This window comes from Caretta caretta, chromosome 12 (assembly GCF_965140235.1).
Source record: "Caretta caretta isolate rCarCar2 chromosome 12, rCarCar1.hap1, whole genome shotgun sequence".
Lineage (NCBI taxonomy): Eukaryota > Metazoa > Chordata > Testudines > Cheloniidae > Caretta > Caretta caretta.
In genome coordinates, this window is record NC_134217.1 from 3,361,212 (window position 1) to 3,383,890 (window position 22,679).

General features: G+C 45.8%; 1 protein-coding gene across 13 annotated transcripts in view; it reads left to right on the forward strand.

Moving 5' to 3' along the window:
• Positions 1-22,679, forward strand: part of HYDIN (HYDIN axonemal central pair apparatus protein) — a 451,680-nt gene that overhangs the window by 246,737 nt on the left and 182,264 nt on the right. For all 13 annotated transcript variants that reach the window (XR_012664515.1, XR_012664516.1, XM_048816820.2 and 10 more), the window contains 3 exons: positions 2,732-2,875; positions 8,922-9,065; positions 10,876-11,189. Coding sequence is in view for 11 of the 13 variants with exons in the window: in XM_048816820.2 (XP_048672777.2) it covers positions 2,732-2,875; positions 8,922-9,065; positions 10,876-11,189 (602 nt within the window). In the remaining 2 variants the exon portion in view is untranslated. The remainder of the gene's footprint in view (positions 1-2,731; positions 2,876-8,921; positions 9,066-10,875; positions 11,190-22,679) is intronic.

Genomic DNA, 22,679 nt, shown 5'->3' on the forward strand with positions numbered 1-22,679 from the left:
AGGCCATAGCTGTGCGTAGTAATGCAGAGGGAATGTTTATGAGCTTGTGTTGTCCCTGATGTCAGTGCTTTGGAATGCTCCTGGGGGAGAGGTGTTTCTGGAGTACTCACCAGCTAGCTGTCCCTCTTGGAGGAAATCTTCTGTTCCCTCCTGAGCTATGGCATGTCAGGGGAATAGATAGCATAACAGAGACAAAGGGATGTCAGTGTGGTTGCCCTTCCCTCCGGCAGATCCCCAATGGTCTATGAGCTTAGTGGGGTGGAAATCTTGTGCTATGTCACGGGGGGAGACCCTGTCTGTCCCAACTGGTGGCAGAAGAAAACCCAGTTTTCACACTTCTGCATGGCTTTTTCCAGGTAGCAGACATTCTGATTGCTGTATGGTTCTGTTGGGATTGCTACTGGGGTATCCTGTTCAGTTATGGACACCTCATTACCTGATAGATGTTGACAAATTGGATTGGGCCTAAAGAAGAGAATCAAACAATCAGGAGGCTAGAGGGATTGACTTACTGTCAGGATCCTGACAAGGGCAGTCAGGACCAAGGGTCAGAGCCAGGTGAAACCGGGGACTGAGAGTAGCAGAGGAGTTCATGGTCAAATTCCAGGCTGGGGTTAATACCAAGGATCCGAGTCCAGATCAGGAGGCGAGATCCAAATCAAGCCAATGTCAAAGACAGGAATTCAAGAACGAGAATGATCATGGCAGCTACAGGATATCCACACTGTTGCCTAGACACTTCCTGGACCATCCCTTGGGTTTACATAGGGTAGGGAGGCAATTCGGAGCCATGAGGCTGCTGCCTCTCAGAGCCCCCAAGGCAGGACTCTCCGTGGTCTGTGCCTACAGCAGGCATGAGTAGTGGAGCATGAGCTGGTTATAGCTGCTGCTGGGTAGCAGCATGTAGGTGTTCACTGCCCTGCAGCTATGGGCTCAAGACTGAGAAGGGCTCTGGGTACATAGCTTGGTTATGTGACAACTTTAACAAGTACTGGGAGGGTGCCAAACTCCAGGGAAGGAGAAAAATGTGTTGTATAGCACCATAGGGGATAGCTTAGGAGTAATGGGATGAAATTGAAGAAGATTTGCAGATGATACAAAACTGCTCAAGAGAGTTAAGTCCCAGACAAACTGTGAAGCGCTACAAAAGGATCTCACAAAACTAGGTGACTGGGGAAAAAAATGACAGATGAAATTAAGTGTCGAAAAATGCAAAGTAATGCATGTTGGAAAACATCATCCCAACTATACATATAAAATGATGGGGTCTAAATTAGTTTTTACAACTCATGAAAGAGATCTTGGAGTCATGGTGGCTAGTTCTGTGAAAACATCCACTCAAAAAAACAAACAGAATGTTGGGAATCATTAAGAAAGGGATGGATAATAAGACAGAAAATATCATGTTGCCTCTATATAAATCCGTGGTACGCCCACATCTTGAATACTGCGTGCAGATGTGGTTGCCCCATCTCAAAAAAGTTATATTGGAATTGGAAAAGGTTCAGAAAAGGGCAACAAAAATTATTAGGGGTATGGAGCGGCTTCCGTATGAGGAGAGATTAATAAGACTGGGACTGTTCAGCTTGAAAAAGAGATGGCTAAGTGGGGATATGATAGAGGGCTATAAAATCATGACAGGTTTGGAGAAAATAAATAAGGAAGTGTTATTTACTCCTCCTCCTAACACAAGAACTAGGGTTCACCAAATGAAATTAATAGGCAGCAGGTTTAAAACAAACAAAAGGAAGTATTTCTTCACACAACGCACAGTCAGTCTGTGGAACTCTTTGCCAGAGGATGTTGTGAAGGCCAAGACTATAATAGGGTTCAAAAAAGAACTAGATAAGTTCATGGAGGACAGGTCCATCGATGGCTATTAGCCAGGATGGACAAGGATGGTATCCCTAGCCTCTGTTTGCCAGAAGCTGGGAATGGGCGACAGGGGATGGTTCACTTGATGATTCCCTGTTCTGTTCATTCCCTCTGGAGCACCTGGCATTGGCCACTGTCGGCAGACAGGATACTGGGCTAGATGGACCTTTGGTCTGACCCACTATGGCCGTTCTTGTGTAAGGGAAAGTGTAAGGTGACTCTGAAAAATCTCCTGATGTGAGAGTTGTTATGTTGGTCAGTTGACTCCCGAGGAATGTGTTGCAAGCTGCAATGCAGAGGACTTTTAAAACTGGATCAGACAAACACAAACACAGAGGAGGGAGGAATCTTGCATTGACAAGGAAAAGAGCTGACTGAATTATTGGGTCCTTTCTGCCTATAATTTCTGTGATGGTTTTGAGGGCAGGTTTTCTGGCATCAGGATTCCTTTTCAATCTATTTTCCTTAATATAGCACCTGTTTTTTTAAAAATGATTCCCTCCAGTTTTATAGAAGTGTGGTGCTTGGCAAAGGGATAAATCATAAAAATATTCATTTGATGCTTTAGTTATTATGGTCATAGGTAGCACCTAATTCACAAGTGTCTTCATCCGGAGTTCCAGAACACATGGTATTATGGACATTTTAGTATTGAAAAAACAGAATGCAGTATAAAGAAACACAGGACATTTTACAGACAGATGTATATATCTTTATGACTATAGGCCATGGTGCCCAGTGAGTGCCAAGGGTAGGTAACAGGCTGCTGTACATGGACCTGGAACCCATTGGCTTTGTACCAGCAGCCAATACGTATCTCAATCCTGACACTGTGCTGTGACTGTTTCCTGCGCAGGTCGTGAAGGAACGGTTGATTTGCCATGCCATTATAGGGAAGCAGTCTGGGAAGGAACGGATAATGAAAGTCGACGTCACATGTGAATTCATCGCACCCATTCTGCACCTCTCCTCCAGAGAGATCACTTTCCGAGTGGAGAAGGTAAACCATTAGGCTGACTGCTGGCATTTAATAGATAGTCAGCCAAATGGCTGTTTGAAAGGATATGGTGTGTGTGTGCGCACGCATGTATGTATATACACAAACATGTGCAAAGACTGTGTGAAATCCTGGCCCCATTGAAATCAATGGCAGTTTTTCAATTGACTTCAGTGGGGTTAGGATTTCACCTTTAATAGTGTTTTATATGGTCAACCTCCTTTACAAGCATTAATTAATTATTCCCCACTGTCCCCCTGTGGCTGTGGGTAGATAAGAATGATTATCTCCATTCTACACCAAGCGACGCTCAGGGCATGTCTATGCTGGAGCTCTAAGGTGTCATTCCGAGCTTGAGTAGCCATACCTGCACTAGCTGTGATTGAGCTACCATGCTAAAAATAGATGTGCAGCTGCGGCGGGGCAAGCAGTGGGAGGGTTCTCTGCCCTGAGTACCTACTTGTCATCTTGGCCGGGATCATACTTGGGGCGGCCAGCCATGGCGGCCCCACTTCTATTTTTGCCACACTAGCTCAATCCCAGCTAGGACGGGGGTGTTTCCTTGAGCTGGAAATTACACCTCCCAACTCCTCCCCAAGGCCACTGGGCAAGTCGCACGTTAGTGTGTTGTGTAATAAAGAACTGATCAGCTTCCATGTGGGATGGTGCCATGGCTGGCAATGCCAAGGCCACGAGCGGGGTTCCAGATCATCACACATGAATGCCAGTCAAACCATTGCCCCACCCCATTATGTGAGCTCTTGGTACATCTGATTTAGGAAAGATTCAAAGACTTTTTTAAAATGTTGTGGAGATTATTTTTTGTTCCCTTCCACCAGTATAGCTAGGTGCCTTGGTTACCACTAGTCCATCTGTACTGGGGGAGTCATGACAAACTCTCAAAAGTACCAGTTCTATACCTAATGTTGTCATGACATGGCAGTCTGTTATACCAGGTCTTTCCAGGACGAGGATAGACTCCTAGTCCTTCACTGGAGCGATGACAATTTATACCAGTTGAGGTTCTGCCCCACTGTACTTGAAATTAGGTTGACAAGAGAAACTGTAGTTTCCTACTTTCCCTTCAGGTCCAAATGGATGCACTACAAGGTGGGTAGAAAGCTGGCTAGATTGTCGGGCTCAACGGGTAGTGATCAATGGCTCCATGTCTAGTTGGCAGCCGGTATTTAACGGAGTGCCCCAAGGGTCGGTCCTGGGGCCGGTTTTGTTCAATATCTTCATTAATGATCTGGAGGATGGTGCGGATTGCACCCTCAGCAAGTTTGCGGATGACACTAAACTGGGAGGAGTGGTAGATACACTGGAGGGTAGGGATAGGATACAGAGGGACCTAGACAAATTGGAGGATTGGGCCAAAAGAAATCTGATGAGGTTCAACAAGGACAAGTGCAGAGTCCTGCACTTAGGACGGAAGAATCCAATGAAACGCTACAGACTAGGGACCGAATGGCTAGGCAGCCAGTTCTGCAGAGAAGGACCTAGGGGTGACAGTGGACGAGAAGCTGGATATGAGTCACCAGTGTGCCGTTGTTGCTGAGAAGGCCAATGGCATTTTGGGATGCATAAGTGGGGCATTGCCAGCAGATCGAGGGACATGATCGTTCCCCTCTGTTCGACATTGGTGAGGCCTCATCTGGAGTACTGTGTCCAGTTTTGGGCCCCACACTACAAGAGGGATGTGGATAAATTGGAGAGAGTCCAGCGAAGGGCAACAGAAATGATTAGGGGTCTAGAACACATGACTTATGAGGAGAGGCTGAGGGAACTGGGATTGTTTAGTCTACGGAAGAGAAGAATGAGGGGGGATTTGATAGCTGCTTTTAACTACCTGAAAGGTGGATCCAAAGAGGATGGATCTAGACTATTCTCAGTGATAGCAGATGACAGGACAAGGAGTAATGGTCTCAAGTTGCAGCGGGGGAGGTTTAGGTCAGATATTAGGAAAAACTTTTTCACTAGGCGTGTGGTGAAGCACTGGAATGGGTTACCTAGGGAGGTGGTGGAATCTCCTTCCTTAGAAGTTTTTAAGGTCAGGCTTGACAAAGCCCTGGCTGGGATGATTTAGTTGGGATTAGTCCTGCTCTGGGCAGGGGGTTGGACTAGATAGCCTCCAGAGGTCCCTTCCAACCCTGATATTCTATGATTCTAAATCTGCTCTCCACACTATTGATATATGAACTGGTGTATTAACGCATCTCCATTCTTGCCAATTGCTTTTTCCTCTGTATTCATAAGGATTCGTAGACATTCTTAAGCAACTGCTGTGTTAAGAAATGTAACTCTCATGCATAAGCAGTTCAATCCCACTCATCTCTGCAACCAGATTCCTGCATCTTCATCCCTTATCCTGCAGGATATCTAATGATGGGAAGCAATTTTCCCACCCCACTCCTGTTTGTTCATCCCTATTCTCTATTCCCCACAGCCAGCAATGTTGCAGAACCGCAGTTCTGTTATGTAGTCCAATGGTTCTCAGACTTCATTGCACCTCAACCCCATTCTGACAACAAAAATTACTACAGGACCCCAGGAGGGGGGACGGAAGCCTGCGCCCACCTAAGCCCCGCCATCCCGGGGGTGGGGATTGCAAAGCCAAAGCCCCACAGCCCCAGGCCAGGGGGCCAAAGCCCAAGCCCTCGGGCCCAGCAAGTCTAAGCCAGCCCTGGCGACCCCATTAAAATGGGGTCACAATCCACTTTGGGGTCCCAACCCACAGTTTGAGAACCACTGATGGAGCCCGTATGAATGAGCTGTTAGAACTCAACATTCAGGTTTAATTTGGTGCCATCCAGTTGTCCCAGCTGTCTCTCTGCATTCGGTTTGGTTCCATACCCTCTAATTTATTGGCTGTAATGACACAGTCACTGCTTGAGATAAATACATTTAGTTTCCCAAACACCATCTACTTTATAGAAACTGGTTTCAGAGTAACAGCCGTGTTAGTCTGTATTCGCAAAAAGAAAAGGAGGACTTGTGGTACCTTAGAGACTAACCAATTTATTTGAGCATGAGCTTTCGTGAGCTACAGCTCACTTCATCGGATGCATACCGTGGAAACTGCAGCAGACTTTATATATACACAGAGAATATGAAACAATACCTCCTCCCACCCCACTGTCCTGCTGGTAATAGCTTATCTAAAGTGATCATCAGGTTGGGCCATTTCCAGCACAAATCCAGGTTTTCTCACCCTCCACCCCCCCACACAAATTCACTCTCCTGCTGGTGACAGCCCATCCAAAGTGACAACTCTTTACACAATGCGCATGATAATCAAGTTGGGCCATTTCCTGCACAAATCCAGGTTCTCTCACCCCCTCACCCCCCTCCCAAAAACCACACACACAAACTCACTATCCTGCTGGTAATAGCTCATCCAAAGTGACCATTCTCCCTACAATGTGCATGATAATCAAGGTGGGCCATTTCCAGCACAAATCCAGGTTTTCTCACATCCCCCCCACCCCCATACACACACAAACTCACTCTCCTGCTGGTAATAGCTCATCCAAACTGACCACTCTCCAAGTTTAAATCCAAGTTAAACCAGAACATCTGGGGGGGGGGGGTAGGAAAAAACAAGAGGAAATAGGCTACCTTGCATAATGACTTAGCCACTCCCAGTCTCTATTTAAGCCTAAATTAATAGTATCCAATTTGCAAATGAATTCCAATTCAGCAGTTTCTCGCTGGAGTCTGGATTTGAAGTTTTTTTGTTTTAAGATAGCGACCTTCATGTCTGTGATTGCGTGACCAGAGAGATTGAAGTGTTCTCCGACTGGTTTATGAATGTTATAATTCTTGACATCTGATTTGTGTCCATTTATTCTTTTACGTAGAGACTGTCCAGTTTGACCAATGTACATGGCAGAGGGGCATTGCTGGCACATGATGGCATATATCACATTGGTGGATGTGCAGGTGAACGAGCCTCTGATAGTGTGGCTGATGTTATTAGGCCCTGTGATGGTGTCCCCTGAATAGATATGTGGGCACAAAACTTCAAATCCAGACTCCAGCGAGAAACTGCTGAATTGGAATTCATTTGCAAATTGGATACTATTGCAAATTGGATACTATTAATTTAGGCTTAAATAGAGACTGGGAGTAGCTAAGTCATTATGCAAGGTAGCCTATTTCCTCTTGTTTTTTCCTACCCCCCCCCCCCAGATGTTCTGGTTTAACTTGGATTTAAACTTGGAGAGTGGTCAGTTTGGATGAGCTATTACCAGCAGGAGAGTGAGTTTGTGTGTGTATGGGGGTGGGGGGATGTGAGAAAACCTGGATTTGTGCTGGAAATGGCCCACCTTGATTATCATGCACATTGTAGGGAGAATGGTCACTTTGGATGAGCTATTACCAGCAGGATAGAGAGTTTGTGTGTGTGGTTTTTGGGAGGGGGGTGAGGGGGTGAGAGAACCTGGATTTGTGCAGGAAATGGCCCAACTTGATTATCATGCACATTGTGTAAAGAGTTGTCACTTTGGATGGGCTGTCACCAGCAGGAGAGTGAATTTGTGTGGGGGGGTGGAGGGTGAGAAAACCTGGATTTGTGCTGGAAATGGCCCAACCTGATGATCACTTTAGATAAGCTATTACCAGCAGGACAGTGGGGTGGGAGGAGGTATTGTTTCATATTCTCTGTGTATATATAAAGTCTGCTGCAGTTTCCACGGTATGCATCCGATGAAGTGAGCTGTAGCTCACGAAAGCTCATGCTCAAATAAATTGGTTAGTCTCTAAGGTGCCACAAGTCCTCCTTTTCTTTTTATAGAAACTGATCATAAACCTCTGAGAAATGCAAGGTGTAAACAGGAACGAATAGGCTAGATTGGGAACCTGCCACTCTTTTTTTGTCTTTATAGCAGAAAGGACAGGAAATACTTTGCACCTGAGCTATTCAGGATCCTAGCCTAGTGCATATGCAGCACCATTTTCTTTCTTGCTTGTCTTTCTCATGCAAGTAGCCCCAGTGACTTTAATGGGACTCAGATCAGTAAGATTGGCAGGATTTACTCTGTGAATGAAAGCCCTTTGTGCCAGTGAGGCTGAGAAAGATTCACTGTCTATTAGTTAAAGTGTAGGACTTGTAGTCAGGAAACCTGTGTTCTGTTGCCCACTCTGCCACTGCACTTTCCTGTGTGATCTTGGTCAAGTCATTTTACTTCTTTGTGCCTCTACTTCCCCATCTGGAAAATGGGGATAGTAATACTTCCCTGCCTCACATGTTATAGTTTATGGTAAATGCATTTGAGGGAGAAAAGGGCTAGAACGTGCAGAGTATTAATAGTGATAGAGCTGGTTGAAATTTTTCAAACTTTGCCAATTTTGGGTGTGTGAGAAAATTTTGAAATTAAAAGAAAAGGAGGGGAGAGGGAAGGGGAGAAATTGACAAAATTGAATCTTTGACCAGTTATACAGCTGGTCATAATTGTTTTTGAATTTTGATTAAATTTCAAGTTTGAACATTTTGAAAATTGGGGAAAGGAACCCAGGAAGAAATGAGGGGAAAGAATAATAGATACCAAGGCCAGAAAGGGACCATTGTGATCATCTAGTCTGACCTCTTGTATACCACAGGCCCGAGAACGTTCCCAAAATAATTCCTAGAACAGATCTTGTAGAAAAACATCCAATCTTGATTTTAAAATTGTCAGTGATAGAGAATCCACCATGACACTGGGTAAATTGTTCCAATGGCTAATTACTCTCACTTAAAATTTTATGCCTTATTTCCTTATCCTTATTTTTTCTTGTGACATTGTAGAAACACAAAGCTACACCCTGCTTCATACAGAAAATGCTTTATCACCACCCTAACAGAGCCACCCCGGCCGTGTCCGCACAAAGATTTGCATGTTGGACTTTGCTCATGCCACAAAGGCTGTAGAAATGAGCTGCCGTGCTGTGTGCAGGGTTGAAATCTCCCCCCCAGTCCCAGTCGCCTGCCTGCAGCCCAGTTGTCATAGTGGGCATGTGCTTTTCCTGGGTTTCTCTTGCTTTCTCACACGGCTTTGCATCTACACAGCACCCCAGTGATGTCCTGACTTCACAGTATAAACCTCTGATCTTAAAGAACATCTCCTCCCTGCCACTCAGCGTTCTCCTGTCCCTTCAAGCACCCTTCTTCCTCTGTGATACAGACCAGCAAACACTGCCAGCCGAGGTTCAGGTAAGCAGAGCATAGGTTTCATGCAAGGCTCCTTGGTGTGTTTGTGTCTGAGGAGCAAAGAGCAGGTAGGTTTCCAAAGGGTAGCACTGGGATTAATTCTATATGATCATCAGCATGTTGGTCTGAATTAAATCTGAAAGCAAAGCAAACTATTGGATCATCCGACACCCACACTTCTGAGTATGTGAAATACACTTGGTCTAAGGTAACTGTTCTTAAGGCCAGGAGGTCTGAGGAGCAGCAGAGTAATGCCTTCTTTTGGGGATAGGCAGCAGGGGCCCTTGTTCTTTTGTATCTATCCATAGTAGGGAGTCCGTTCTCCACTGCAACTCATCGGGTTATCTCAAGTGCCTATACACAAATGCACGAAGCCTGGGAAACAAGCAGGGAGAACTGGAAGTCCTGGCAAAGTCAAGGAATTATGATGTGATTGGAATAACAAAGACTTGGTGGGATAACTCACATGACTGGAGTACTGTCATGGATGGATATAAGCTGTTCAGGAAGGACAGGCAGGGCAGAAAAGGTGGGGGAGTTGCACTGTATGTAAGAGAGCAGTATGACTGCTCAGAACTCAAGTATAAAACTGCAGAAAAACCTGAGAGTCTCTGGATTAAGTTTAAAAGTGTGAGCAACAAGGGTGATGTCATGGTGGGAGTCTGCTATAGACCACTGGACCAGGGGGATGAGTTGGACGAGGCTTTCTTCCGGCAACTCGCAGAAGTTACTAGATCGCATGCCCTGGTTCTCATGGGTGACTTCAATCACCCTGATATCTGCTGGGAGAGCAATACAGCGGTGCAAAGACAATCCAGGAAGTTTTTGGAAACTGTAGGGTGTGAGCTGGATGAATGGACTATAAGGTGGATAGAAAGCTGGCTAGATTGTCGGGCTCAACGGGTAGTGATCAATGGCTCCATGTCTAGTTGGCAGCCGGTATCAAGTGAAATGCCCCAGGGATCGGTCCTGGGGCCGGTTTTGTTCAATATCTTCATAAATGATCTGGAGGATGGTGTGTATTGCACCCTCAGCAAGTTTGCGGATGACACTAAACTGGGAGGAGTGGTAGAAACGCTGGAGGGCAGGGATAGGATACAGAGGGCCCTAGACAAATTGGAGGATTGGGCCAAAAGAAATCTGATGAGGTTCAACAAGGACAAATGCAGAGTCCTGCACTTAGGACGGAAGAATCCAATGCACCACTCCAGACTAGGGACCAAATGGCTCGGCAGCAGTTCTGCGGAAAAGGACCTAGGGGTTACAGTGAACGAGAAGTTGGATATGAGTCAACAGTGTGCCCTTGTTGCCAAGAAGGCCAGTGGCATTTTGGGATGTATAAGTAGGGGCATTGCAAGCAGATTGAGGGAGATAATCGTTCCCCTCTATTCGACATTGGTGAGGCCTCATCTGGAGTATCGTGTCCAGTTCACAGTACGCTGTCTTTATTTCTTCCATTGGCTTTTTGCTCTCTGTACTGTTCGCTTTTTTTTCAGTCCCTCCTAAATACAACATGAACCCAGCAATGTACTGGTTAGTCAAAACTTTGAGGGGTTCAAAATTCAGCAAAACTATTATCTGCTGGATTGATGCAATGCAGAGGAATGTGTGTGAATCTGACAAGGTCTGAAACATGACTCGTTGGGGGGTGATCTGCCAGACACTTAGACATGCTATAACGAGGCTCAGAGATGGATGGGCTGAGATGCCCGTATTTTTTTCATGGTTTGTCATTGTGCGTTTGTGCAGTTCACGCCATTGGACCAGTAAAGTTCAGTCCAACGGTGATTAACCCCTGTCTGTCTCAATACAGCCCAGGACACTAGAGACTGGAGAGGAGCAGCATCTCTCCATCAGGTTTGACCCTTCCTACAGAAAGGATTTGAACATCCGGGTTGCAGAGGAGGTCCTGACTATCCGGTATCTGGAACACCCTCATGAGGACCAGGTCACCCTTCGGGGTGAAGTGCACTTCCCAAACCTCCACTTCCAGACTATGGATTTGGATTTTGGCTGCATCTTGAATGACACCGAGGTTGTACGTTACATCAAAATGACCAACTGCAGCCCGCTCTTCGTCAAGTACCACTGGTCCTTTCTGATGGACAGCGATGGGAACCAGATAAGGTAGAGGCGGCATTGCCTAATCTATTATCCTTGGAGCTTTCCTCTTTCTTGTGTTAGTGTTTTGTTCCTTCATGAAACCCAAGACTTTGCATGGAATTGGACTGATTGCTTTAAACTTCCTCCATTTGGAAATAGTTCCCACTGTCTCTGCTCTGAAAACCTGCCAGTCTGATTGGGGGAGGCTAGCTGCGTGAAAGCCAGATGGGGTGTTGGGGAGGTTGTGCTCGAGAGGCAATATCCATCCTGCTAAACCAAGGCCACAATAGGAGTTGGCAGATTAGCCCCCTACCTTTGCAGCTGCTTGTCTAATCGGTGGACTCAGTCGCAACTGAAGCCCTTTCATATAATTTGTGGGAGGTGTAGGGGCCAATGGATTCACAAAGCCCTATATCCCATAGTTACGCCCATGCCACCAGCCTGTTCATGACATTAATAGTGCAGAGGCCCAATCTACTGCTCCTCCACTGCCAAGCCCAGTGCGGCCCCAGTGGGGGTGTAAGGTGGTGTGGAGGGCTTTATCAGGCCTCCTTGCCCGGTGTGGGATTCTGCCCCTAGTAGGGTTTTTTTTTCTAACCTATTAAAGTGCTTATCACATGCACTGAACTGTTGTTAAAAACAATCTGTAAAGGAATAGTGAATTCTGTAGCTCAGCCATCAATGTTCTCTGCTCAGCCGTCAGTATTGTTTGCCTGCATGTCCTTAGGGAATCAGAACTGCTCAGCTTTGTTTTGAGGGTTCCCAAGCCAAGGAAAATGCGTTGAGCCATTCTTGCAGTATAACCATCAGAGCACGTCTATAAATACATGCCCAGCAGCTCTCCCCAGCTCAGCACACTACAACAGTAGAGTTTGGGCAGTTGTTCTAATTACAGTAGCAAATGTTTTTTTCAGAATGCCCCAGGAAACCTGACAAACTTAACCACTGAGTATTGATGTGCTGCCATTCTGAATAACATAAGCCATCAGTAAATAATTTCACTTAGGAAACTGGGGTCTGGCTCACAGGAGGGACCTTTTGGGAAGTGGAGGAGATCAGATATTGATACTTGGAGAGTTTGGGGAGTAAACTCAGACATTGGAGTAATTCATTCAGGGTTTGAGCCTGCCACCAAGTGCTGGGTGCCCTCAGCTCCCACTGAAGTTCATGCCCCTTGCAGAATCAGGCTAGCAAGGATCCCAGGATAGAGAAGAGAGAAAAGGCTGGAGGGGCAGGTGGAATACATGGACTGGGGGAAAGTCATCGGCTGTTATATCAATGCTTGGAGGCTCCAGTCATCTCCAGGCAAATTAGATTAATGTTTAATTACAAGCTAAAGAGAGACTCTAATGTTGGTTATTGAACAGTGGTTATATATTTTAGAGTAAGGTAAGTGAGGTAAGCACATTACTGTGAAGCCGGCATGGAATTAATTTCATCTGTGACCATTCGCTGGCTGAATGCCTAGGTAGCTGTTGTTATGTTTTAAATATCTTTGCATTTTCGGAAACACGAGGCCCAAATCGGCTTCCAGGTTTTCATGACCCATGTCCATTTAAATCTGTTCCATTGAGTCTGAGCCTGTGATGTGCAAAGTGCCTCCTGCTGGGTGTGGAGTGCATTCAGCTCCTACTGACTCCATGGGCAGTTGAGGGATCTGAGCACATGGCAGGATGGGGCCCTATGCTCCAATGGGCTCTGGCTTTTTCCTTTTCTTGCTTGTTAATGCGATGGAATTTAGGAGAGTGGCTCATTCTCTATTCTGCTCTGCTTGTTAATTAAGCAACAATGTACTCTCTATCCATCCCTCAGCAGACACTACATGACTCTCCATGGCAGAACTGGGGCCCCAAGTCCATCTTTGAGCTAACACCTCAAATTCCTCATTAAGTGGCCAGTCTCAGAGCATTGTCTCAGATATTTCTATTCTGCATTAAACACTATTGGTATTGTACAGTCTAAATAATCATGTGGCGCTAACTCGGCCTGACATTGTTGTTGTTAAACACCAGGATCCATGAGTTGAAATCAGTGTAGTTTAGCCATCTGTCTACCCATCCACCCATTGCCCACCACCAGTGTATTTGTGTCTCATTGAGATTAACGTGCCCATTTTGGCTGGGAGAGAAGATTGTGTCTTTATTTTTATTTCCTTTGGATGGACAGGATCCTGCAAACAGATTTTTCTTCTTTTAATTTCTTTTTTGCCTTCTATTTTTCTCCTCCTTCCCTCTTGCTTCTGTATCACCACTCTGAACAGACCCGCAGATAAGCAGCACATGCCAAATCATTCCTGCACTATTACCAAGCTCACACATGGTTCCATAGCTCAGTCGCCTTCTCTGGCTTTGCTCGGCCAGCTGCCTCTATGAGTTATTGAGCCTGGCCTCTGTTGTTCTGTACTTGTGTAGTTATAGATGAACCTGAAGCAAAAGCCCAGATCCAAACATCCCTGACCATTGTGGTCAGTCAGATCTGAATCCAGGTTTGCAGAAGACCCCTAATAAAATATTGGGTAGAAACAAAACCCCAGAACCATACTTAGAACCATACTTAGAACTTTATGTTAGGATGGGGCTGGATCCAGATCCAAATGTTGTGTCGTATTTCTTGTCAAGTTTCTCATGAATGCTCTTAGACTGTGGACAGAAGGTTGACTGTATTCAGAATGAGATGTCAAACTTCACAACCCATCCATCTCCATTGTTTGGAATCCTCTATGGACTGAAGAACCAAAACTCAAAGGATTTACATGATTTTCTTTTTAAATTACTAGCGATATCCCTCTAAGCAGGTAGTGCAGAGCACATACCCTGGATAATCTCCAAACTTACCTGCTTCCTAAGAAGAAAAGGAGGACGTGTGGCACCTTAGAGACTAGCAAATGTATTTGAGCATAAGCTTTCGTGAGCTACAGCTCACTTCATCGGATGCATGCAGTGGAAAATACAGTGGGGAGATTTATATACACAGAGAACATGAAACAATGGGTGTTACCATACACACTGTAACAAGAGTGATCAGGTAAGGTGAGCTATTACCAGCAGGAAAGCAGGGGAGGGGGGGAACCTTTTGTAGTGATAATCAAGGTGGGCCATTTCCAGCAGTTGACTGGAACGTCTGAGGAACAGCGGGGGGGGGGGGGCAATAAACATGGGGAAATGGACACAAATCAGACGTCAAGAATTATAACATTCAAAATCCAGTCGGAGAACACTTCAATCTCTTTGGTTACTCGATTACAGACCTAAAAGTGGCAATTCCTCAACAAAAAAACTTCAAAAACAGATTCCAACGAGAGACTGCTGAATTGGAATTAATTTGCAAACTGGATACAATTAACTTAGGCTTGAATAGAGACTGGGAGTGGATGGGTCATTACACAAAGTAAAACTATTTCCCCATGTTTATCCTCCCCTCCTCCCCCCCCCCCCCCCCCCGCCGTTCCTCAGATGTTCTTGTCAACTGCTGGAAATGGCCCACCTTGATTATCACTACAAAAGGTTCCCCCCTCCCCCGCTCTCCTACTGGTAATAACTCACCTTAAGTGATCGCTCTCGTTACAGTGTGTATGGTAACACCCATTGTTTCATGTTCTCTGCATATATAAAATCTCCTCACTGTATTTTCCACTGCATGCATCCGATGAAGTGAGCTGTAGCTCACGAAAGCTTATGCTCAAATAAATTGGTTCGTCTCTAAGGTGCCACAAGTCCTCCTGTTCTCTTTGCAGATACAGACTAACATGGCTGCTACTCTGAAACCTGCTTCCTAAGGTTTCCCTTCTTTGTTAACTTAAATAACAAGCCTCAACTTCCTCCAGAGCACTGCTGTTCCTAAGGTTTATTCCTGCATGACTCCTCTGTCCCAGTGTCTAGTTCTCTCTTGCCTGAGAGAGAGATACAACCTTTTAACCACCTGATTTAGAGCTAAAAGGAACCACCAAACCTAGCTGCCAGGTGAGTCGGCAGAATGGTTCTGCATCTCTGTGCATGGTCTTACCACTGTCTGAATGCCATACATGGAACATCTTCCCTTTGCTGAACTGACATCTGTAGAGAACATGAACCCCTTGGCTAGAGGTCATTCTTAATGGAAAGTACCTAAGGGCCTGATCCTGTTCTTACTTCAGTTCAAAGTTTGCTATGTTAGTTTGATCCTATATATTTATGTCAGCCTTCCCTCTCTGGCTAGGATTTTCCCAGCCAATTCCTTTTAAGAGAATAGGATCTTTTTCTCCTCCCTGATGGGGATTCCTGTGGTGTGAACACATTCCAGTAATCCTCCTTGCTCTTCCCCCATAACCTGGCGTGCCACATTACAAGGCCCTGCAATCCACATTTCAGCCTCGATGCTGGCATGAATCCTTTGTTCCTTTTTAATTTTCTTAAGGAAAAAAAGAAAAAATATATGCAATGAAAAACAAGACAAGGCAAAAATGCAACAGTAATGGACTGACAGTCAATTAATAGAAGAAATATTAACACAAGCAACAGTAATATACATTGGAATCCACAGAAGGTGTGGGGCACTTCATGGGGAAAGTACTCTGATATGGGAGAGCCTGAGATAAATGATGAGGGCATTAAATCCTTCTCACCTCTTTCCCCCATCACTGCTGTTATTTGTTATTACTTGCTCTGTTATGTCTTACTTGGACTGTAAGCTACCCTGTGGACACCTGCAATGCTGTATAAATAATACTAGTAATGAGTGGGATGCGGGCAAATTAATGCAGGTAGGAATCCTGGAATAAATCTGACAACAGAATACATTTTTAGCAGTGTTTGTCTCTCCTGTCAATGGAGGAACAGTTTGACAGATCAGTATGATAGGAAAATGGTCTTTCATTTCATAAAGATGGAGCTTCATGTAACTAAGGCCCTAGGCTTCAATCAACCTTTTCTTCTGATGTGCCAGTCTGAATATCGTAAATGTCAAGAGACAAGAACAAGTGTCTCTGTACTTGTGAGTGGCTTATGAGTGTCTCTGTACTTGTGGACAGATATTAGGGAACTTGAGAAGATATCATCAAACAGAACATATGGGCAGAGCAAGTCTATTGCAGCTTTAATACAGGGCTCCCCACAGAAGATTAAAAATAAAGAAAATATGAGTGCTCAAAAAGAAACCAGAGCCAGGAGCAAGTAAATCCGTGTCACTGCCAAGCTTATCTTAAAGACATAAATGCAGAGAGCTTGATATTGGGAGGAGAAGCAGGAGGAGAGGGGAGGGTTATTTGCTGTTTCTCAGTGTCTTTGCAAGTCTTCTTCTCTGTTTGGGTTCATCTTCTTAACGCAGATCAGTTTGCAATATTCCACTCCTCCTTCCTCTCCAGTGCTTTGCTGCTTTCTGAATAACTGGGATTTGTGGCATGCATGTGCCATGTAGACTTATCACTGCTCCCCTTCTGGTTGAGTGTCCAGCAATATAACTGAAATTTTCAGTTTGCTCATTCTCTAGGTACTGTGCGCCAGATTCCGATCTCAGCTACGCTTGTGCAAACCTGGGGTAATTCCACCAGGTTCAGCACAACTGTGCAAAAGAAATCAAAATCTTCAAAATGACTTCATGGGAGGATGTAATTTGGGGGCGACTTTGAAGGTGTTACTTGTTTTTTCAGGGCTGAGAGCTTGGCAGTGATGGTCTCTGCATTTCTCCCACCTAGATGAGTGTGGCTCATGTCATGCTTTCCCATGGCTGATTAGTAAGCAGACCCATTGAATGGGGAGTGTGATGTAATTAGTACAAAGGATTTGGGGGCTGTAGAAAACACACAGCTTGGATTAAAAGCGCTGCAAGTCCCATACAGGATAGAATCAGACAACTGATGGCATCTCTTGTACATCATCCTATCCCAGCAGTGGTAATGGGAGTCTCCAGTGCAGAACGTTGCAAGGTACCTACGTCCGCCGTGGTCTGCAGTTAGCTGTTGGCAGTGACTCTGCTGCTGTTCTCTCCCTCTCCTATTTTTAGATATTTGGAATGCGGCAACTCTGACACCACTTAGATCTGTGATGACTTTTCTCCTCTCTTGTGCCAGTGGCTGCCGCAGACACGGCAAGTGACAGAAGAACCAGCTGAGCCTGAGAGAATTACACTTTTTTCTTTGCTCTCTGAATGAATTTCTTAATGGTTATTTTATATTTGAAACTTCAGGACAGTTCCACTGCAGACTGAAATTTCCCACATGTAAATGCCACTGTCCCTGTATTAAGTAGACGCCTGTTGCTCTCATTCTCTGTCTATATAAGACTGGAACTCGGAGGCTGTGCTCTGCATGGTTCTGACAGGGGTAACACTATTGGCTATTTATGAAACTATGTTGATTTCAGCTGTTGGGAGCAGTGTGCTGTGATATCTATCAGGGCTGAGCTCAGGCATTGGCGTTGATTTAGGAATCATTGCTGTCTCTTTTCCTTCTTGTTTAAGTCTGTGCGCTAACCAACCGCTGTCAATGAAATCTCTATGGCAGGACATGGTATTTGCTTCTGTTTGTTCATTGACCTTCTGCTGTTGTGTGAAGCAATGACACTGAAGGTGTCACGATCTTCCAAACCTGATCTGTCTTATTTTCCAAGTGATTTCTTTCCCTCTCCCCACTTTGTCTTGGTATCTCCTGCAGCATGTGCCCCGGTACTATAAATCATGCTGAGTATTTGGTGCTGGAGCACTACTTAGATCCTCTGACCTCATTCCGTCCAAGAATGCTGCTCCCTTCGTTATTGATATTCTTTCATCTTATTCTGGTCTGCTCTATTCTGGTTTCTATATTGCGCCTATCACTGTAGTATCTGAGTGCTATTAAAGGCTTGGAGATGGGGCCAAGCCACGGAATTTAGATTTTGGTTCTGATTTATTGTGATGTTGCACCCCATAATGCTTTACGGGAATATGCTTATGAAAGTAAATATGACATAACTGGAATACGTTTATGCTACATATGCCATGTAACATATCTCTGCAAAGGTTATGATCTACTGAATATATTCATCCTATTTGTATTCATGTATCATTTTTGTTCTTGAAATTATGAATATTGGCTGTGTACTTGGTTGATTTTAAGTAGCCTTAGTAAGGCATTTGGTCAGCTTCTTTAGAAAGGAATTTGCAAGTTAAGTGCCCAGTCAAGAAACATGTAACAGACAATGGATATTGGAAGACTCCAATCCACATAAGAAGTCTACCTGAGGACGTTCAAGATAACACGTGAACAATGGCTGCTGCCTGTAAGTTCTGAGTCATGCATGGACATGTGACTTGCCCATGTGACTCCAAAACTCCATCTTGTAGCTGGGATTTGACACAGGGGGAGGGAGGGGTGTCCACCCACAAGAGAAAGTCTATGTAAACTCCTGGGAGACCCCTCCATTTTGTCTTCAGCTGGCTCAAGAGGTAGCCTCTCCACCCCCAAAGGATACCTAAAAGAAACTGGCACAAAGGACAGTAACCATGGGGGTGTGAGTGATTACTGGACCCAGACTAAAAGGAGGCTAGTCTGTAAAAGAGGCTTATTGGAACATCTCTGAGGGTGAGATTTTATCTGTATTCAGCTTCTTACTGTATTAGGTTTAGACTTGTGTGTTTTATTTTATTTTACTTGGTAATTCACTTTTTTCTGTCTGTTATTACTTGGAACCACTTAAATCCTACCTTTTGTGTTTAATAAAATCACTTTATCCATCTAGGTGTTGGAGACAGGAACACTTCTTAAGCTGTTTTCAGTTAAGCTTGCAGTTTTGAAGGGATGTAGTTCAGAACTGGGTCTGGGTTTGCAGCAGGCTAGTGTGTCTGGCTCAAACCGCCAGGGGAAGCAGGCTCAGGGGTAGTCTCAGTGCATCAGCTGGCAGTTCCCAAGGGGTTTTCTGTGATCTAACCCATCACATTTATGTCTAATAAAAAGTGAATACACTTTAAAAAGAAATAAGCAGTACTGAGTGGGTAGAATGCACCCTACAGCACCTACTGTCAATGGTCTGCCATCTAAGGACTGCCTCAGCTCAGCCCAGGTAGCCTGTGAGCTCAGACAGGATCATCATAGCACAAGGTGGTATGGCTGCAGATCCCTATGGACAGTTGTGACTTAGACCCAATCCTCAACGGTATTTTAGTAACCTAATTCCCATTGATTTCAATGTGAATTGGGTGCCTGAAATACTTTTGAGGATCTGGAGTTTCGTTATGTTGAGATGTGCTCAGGAATCTTATACGCTAGACCTCTGAAAAATAATCTTCCTTATGCCATCAAGTGTTCTCTCTGGCTCATCCCAAGAAAGCGACATGGCTGCTCTTGTGACTTACTTCTTTTAACACTGTGGGTTTTCACGCCAGAGGTGAGGGCCTTTGGTGGGTGAATTGCTCCCTGTATAGTGTGCATCTCAGTTTGTTTGTAAATTACCTCAGGATCTTTTGCATCCTATTAGATGCTTTTAGGGCAGGTGAGAAGACTATCACAGTCAGAGAGAACATTCACCAGGAAACTCAGCCATGTGGTTCCCATTCAGAAGGGATCTACCTGTTATGTGCTGGAGCTCTGTCATCCACATACGTTAATGAGGAAGCAGGAGGTGGGCCCAGCTCAGAGGAGAAATAATACCCAAATTTAGTCTAACAGGCATGCAGCATAAGGCAGAGATACTGATGGGCCTGACCAAAGAAGGAATCAGCAGCACAGGGGAACACAAGGTACAGGATAATTGCTAGATAACCTTGGTGACAGACAGTAAGGGAGGCATTAGTGCTTATTGGCTGCTGCTTTGAGTGAGTCACCCAAAGTGACTGGTACTACGTATCAATAGCACCGGGGTGGAGATAGCTCAATACAATACATTCAGCTTATAGAAGCACTTTTGGAAATTGTAAAATGCCATCCCCCTAATTGCCACAATTTAGCAATAAATTTTTCCCACCGTGTGCCATTTCTCACATACTAACATTTGTGCAGCCTGTCATTACTCCTGAGGGCATTCTGCACCAAACAGTTAAAAATTCTGCACACAATATTTTAAAATTCTGCACATTTTGTTTGTCAATAAATAAATATGGAGGCTTCAGCCTGGCAACAGGAGCACAGGCACAGAGGTGGGAGATCACCCTGCAGCCCACCCCACCGGACATGGACTCGGTGGTGAGGCTGCACCCAACCCTGACACAGTGCAAGGGCCAGACCTGCCCTGCCCCTCCATGCCAAGCACGCTAGATAAAGGCAGGCAGGCTCAGCCTAGCAGTGTGGAGAGGGCATAGTGTGAGGAGATCCAGGTGTGGGGTGATAGGGTTCTGTGTGGAGCAGTCTGGGTGCAGGCCGCTTGGTGAGGGGTCTGGGTGCAGGGGATCTGGACGAATGGGCTCATTTTGGGGGGGGGAGGGGGCGGTTCTGGGTGCAGAGGCCCTGGGACTCTTCCGGGGGTCCAAGTGAAGGTGGTTGGGGCTCACATGAGGGGTCTGAGTGTGGAGGGATCAGTGGGGGGTGGGTCCTGGCTTCATGGGGTGCAGGTCTGGGTGCTGGCTTGCTGGGGCTCAGTGGGGTGGGGGTCTGGTGCAAGGGGCTTGTTGGAGTGGTCCATGTGCAGGTGGAGTGGGGCTTGTTAGGGTGGGGATTCGGTTGTAGGGGATGGTCTGGGTGCAGGCATGGGGTCCGGAGGCACGGAGGTAGGGCTCAGTCGGGGGTCAGGGTGCAGGGGAGCTCTGGATGCAGAGGGTGAGGCTTGTCAGAGTGTGGGTTCAGGTGCAGAGGGCTCGGTGGGGGTGGTCCGGGGTGCAAGGGGTGAGGTTTGGTGTGGCGATCTGGGTACAAGGGGGGTCCAGATGCACGGGGATTGGGCGGATGGGGGAGCAGCTCCCTGTGCAGTGGAGCTTCCTGTAGCCAGAGAGGTTTCTGGGGATGGATCTGACCTAGCCCTGGCCACTCCTTGCAGGGGAAGAGGAAGCCCAGCCGGGACTAGCAGCTGGGTAGAAGCCACTGGCTGGGGCATCCCCAGCCCTCCCCTCCAGTGATTTACCTCCCTGCTAGCTGCTCCTGGCACCTGAAAGTCCAGGAGAGCTGGCTGTATTTTAAAGAAGCCTTATTGAGGGTGCAGGAACAAACCATCCCGATATGCAGAAAGAATAGCAAATATCGCAGGCGACCAGCTTGGCTAAACAGTGAAATCTTCAGTGAACTTAAACTCAAAAAGGAAGCTTATAAGAAGTGGAAATTTGGACAGATGACTAGGGAGGAGTATAAAGATATTGCTCGAGAATGCAGGGGTGTAATCAGGAACGCCAAGCACAATTGGAGTTGCAGCTCGCAAGGAATGTGAAGGGTAACAAGAAGGGTTTCTATAAGAAGAAGGCCAGGGAAATTGTGGGACACTTACTGAATGGGGAAGCAACACAGTGACAGATGATGTGGAAAACCCTAACCCTAAGCTGAAGTACTCAATGCTTTTTTTGCCTCGGTCTTCACAGACAAGGTCAGCTCCCAGACTGCGGCACTGGGCAGCACAGTATGAGGAGTAGGTGAGCAACCTTCAATGGTGAAAGAACAGGTTAAGGATATTGAGAAAAGCTGGACATGCACAAGTCCATGGGTCCAGATCTAATGCCTCCAAGGTTGCTGAGGGAGTTGGCTGATGTGACTGCAGAGCCATTGGCCATTATCTTTGAACATTTGTGGCGATCTGGGAAGGTCCCAGACAATTGGAAAAAGGCAAATATAGTGTCCATAGTTTAAAAAGGGAAGAAAGAGAACCCGGGGAACTACAGACCGGTCAGCCTCACTTCAGTCCCTGGAAAAATCATGGAGCAGGTCATCAAGGAATCCATTTTGAAGTACTTGGAGGAGAGGAAGGTAAACAGCAATAGTCAACATGGATTCATCAAGAGCAAGTCATGCCTGACCAACCTGATTGCCTTCTATGATGAGATAACTGGCTCTGTGGATATGGGAAAAGCGGTGGATGTGATATATCTTGACTTAAGCAAAGCTTTTGATACGGTCCCCCAGCAAGTTATTCTTGCCAGCAAGTTAAAGAAGTATGGATTGGATGAATGGACTATAAGGTGGATAGAAAGCTGGCTAGATTGTCGGGCTCAATGGGTCGTGATCAACGGCTTGATGTCTAGTTGACAGCCAGTACCAAGCTAGGGCAAGTTTTGTTCAATATCTTCATTAATGATCTGGAGGATGGCGTGGGTTGCACCCTCAGCAAGTTTGCGTATGACACTAAACTGGAAGGAGAGGTAGATATGCGGGAGGGTAGGGATAGGGTCCAGAGTGACCTAGACAAATTGGAGGATTGGGCTAAAAGGAATCTGATGAGGTTCAACAAAGAGAAGTGCAGAGTCCTGCACTTAGGACAGAAGAATCCCATGCACAGCTACAGGCTGGGGACCGACTGGCTAAGCGGCAGTTCTGCAGCAAAGGACCTGGGGATCACAGTGGATGAGAAGCTGGATATGAGTCAGCAGTGTGCCCTTGGTGCCAAGAAGGCCAATGGCGTATTGTGCTGTAGTAGGAGGAGCATTGCCAGCAGA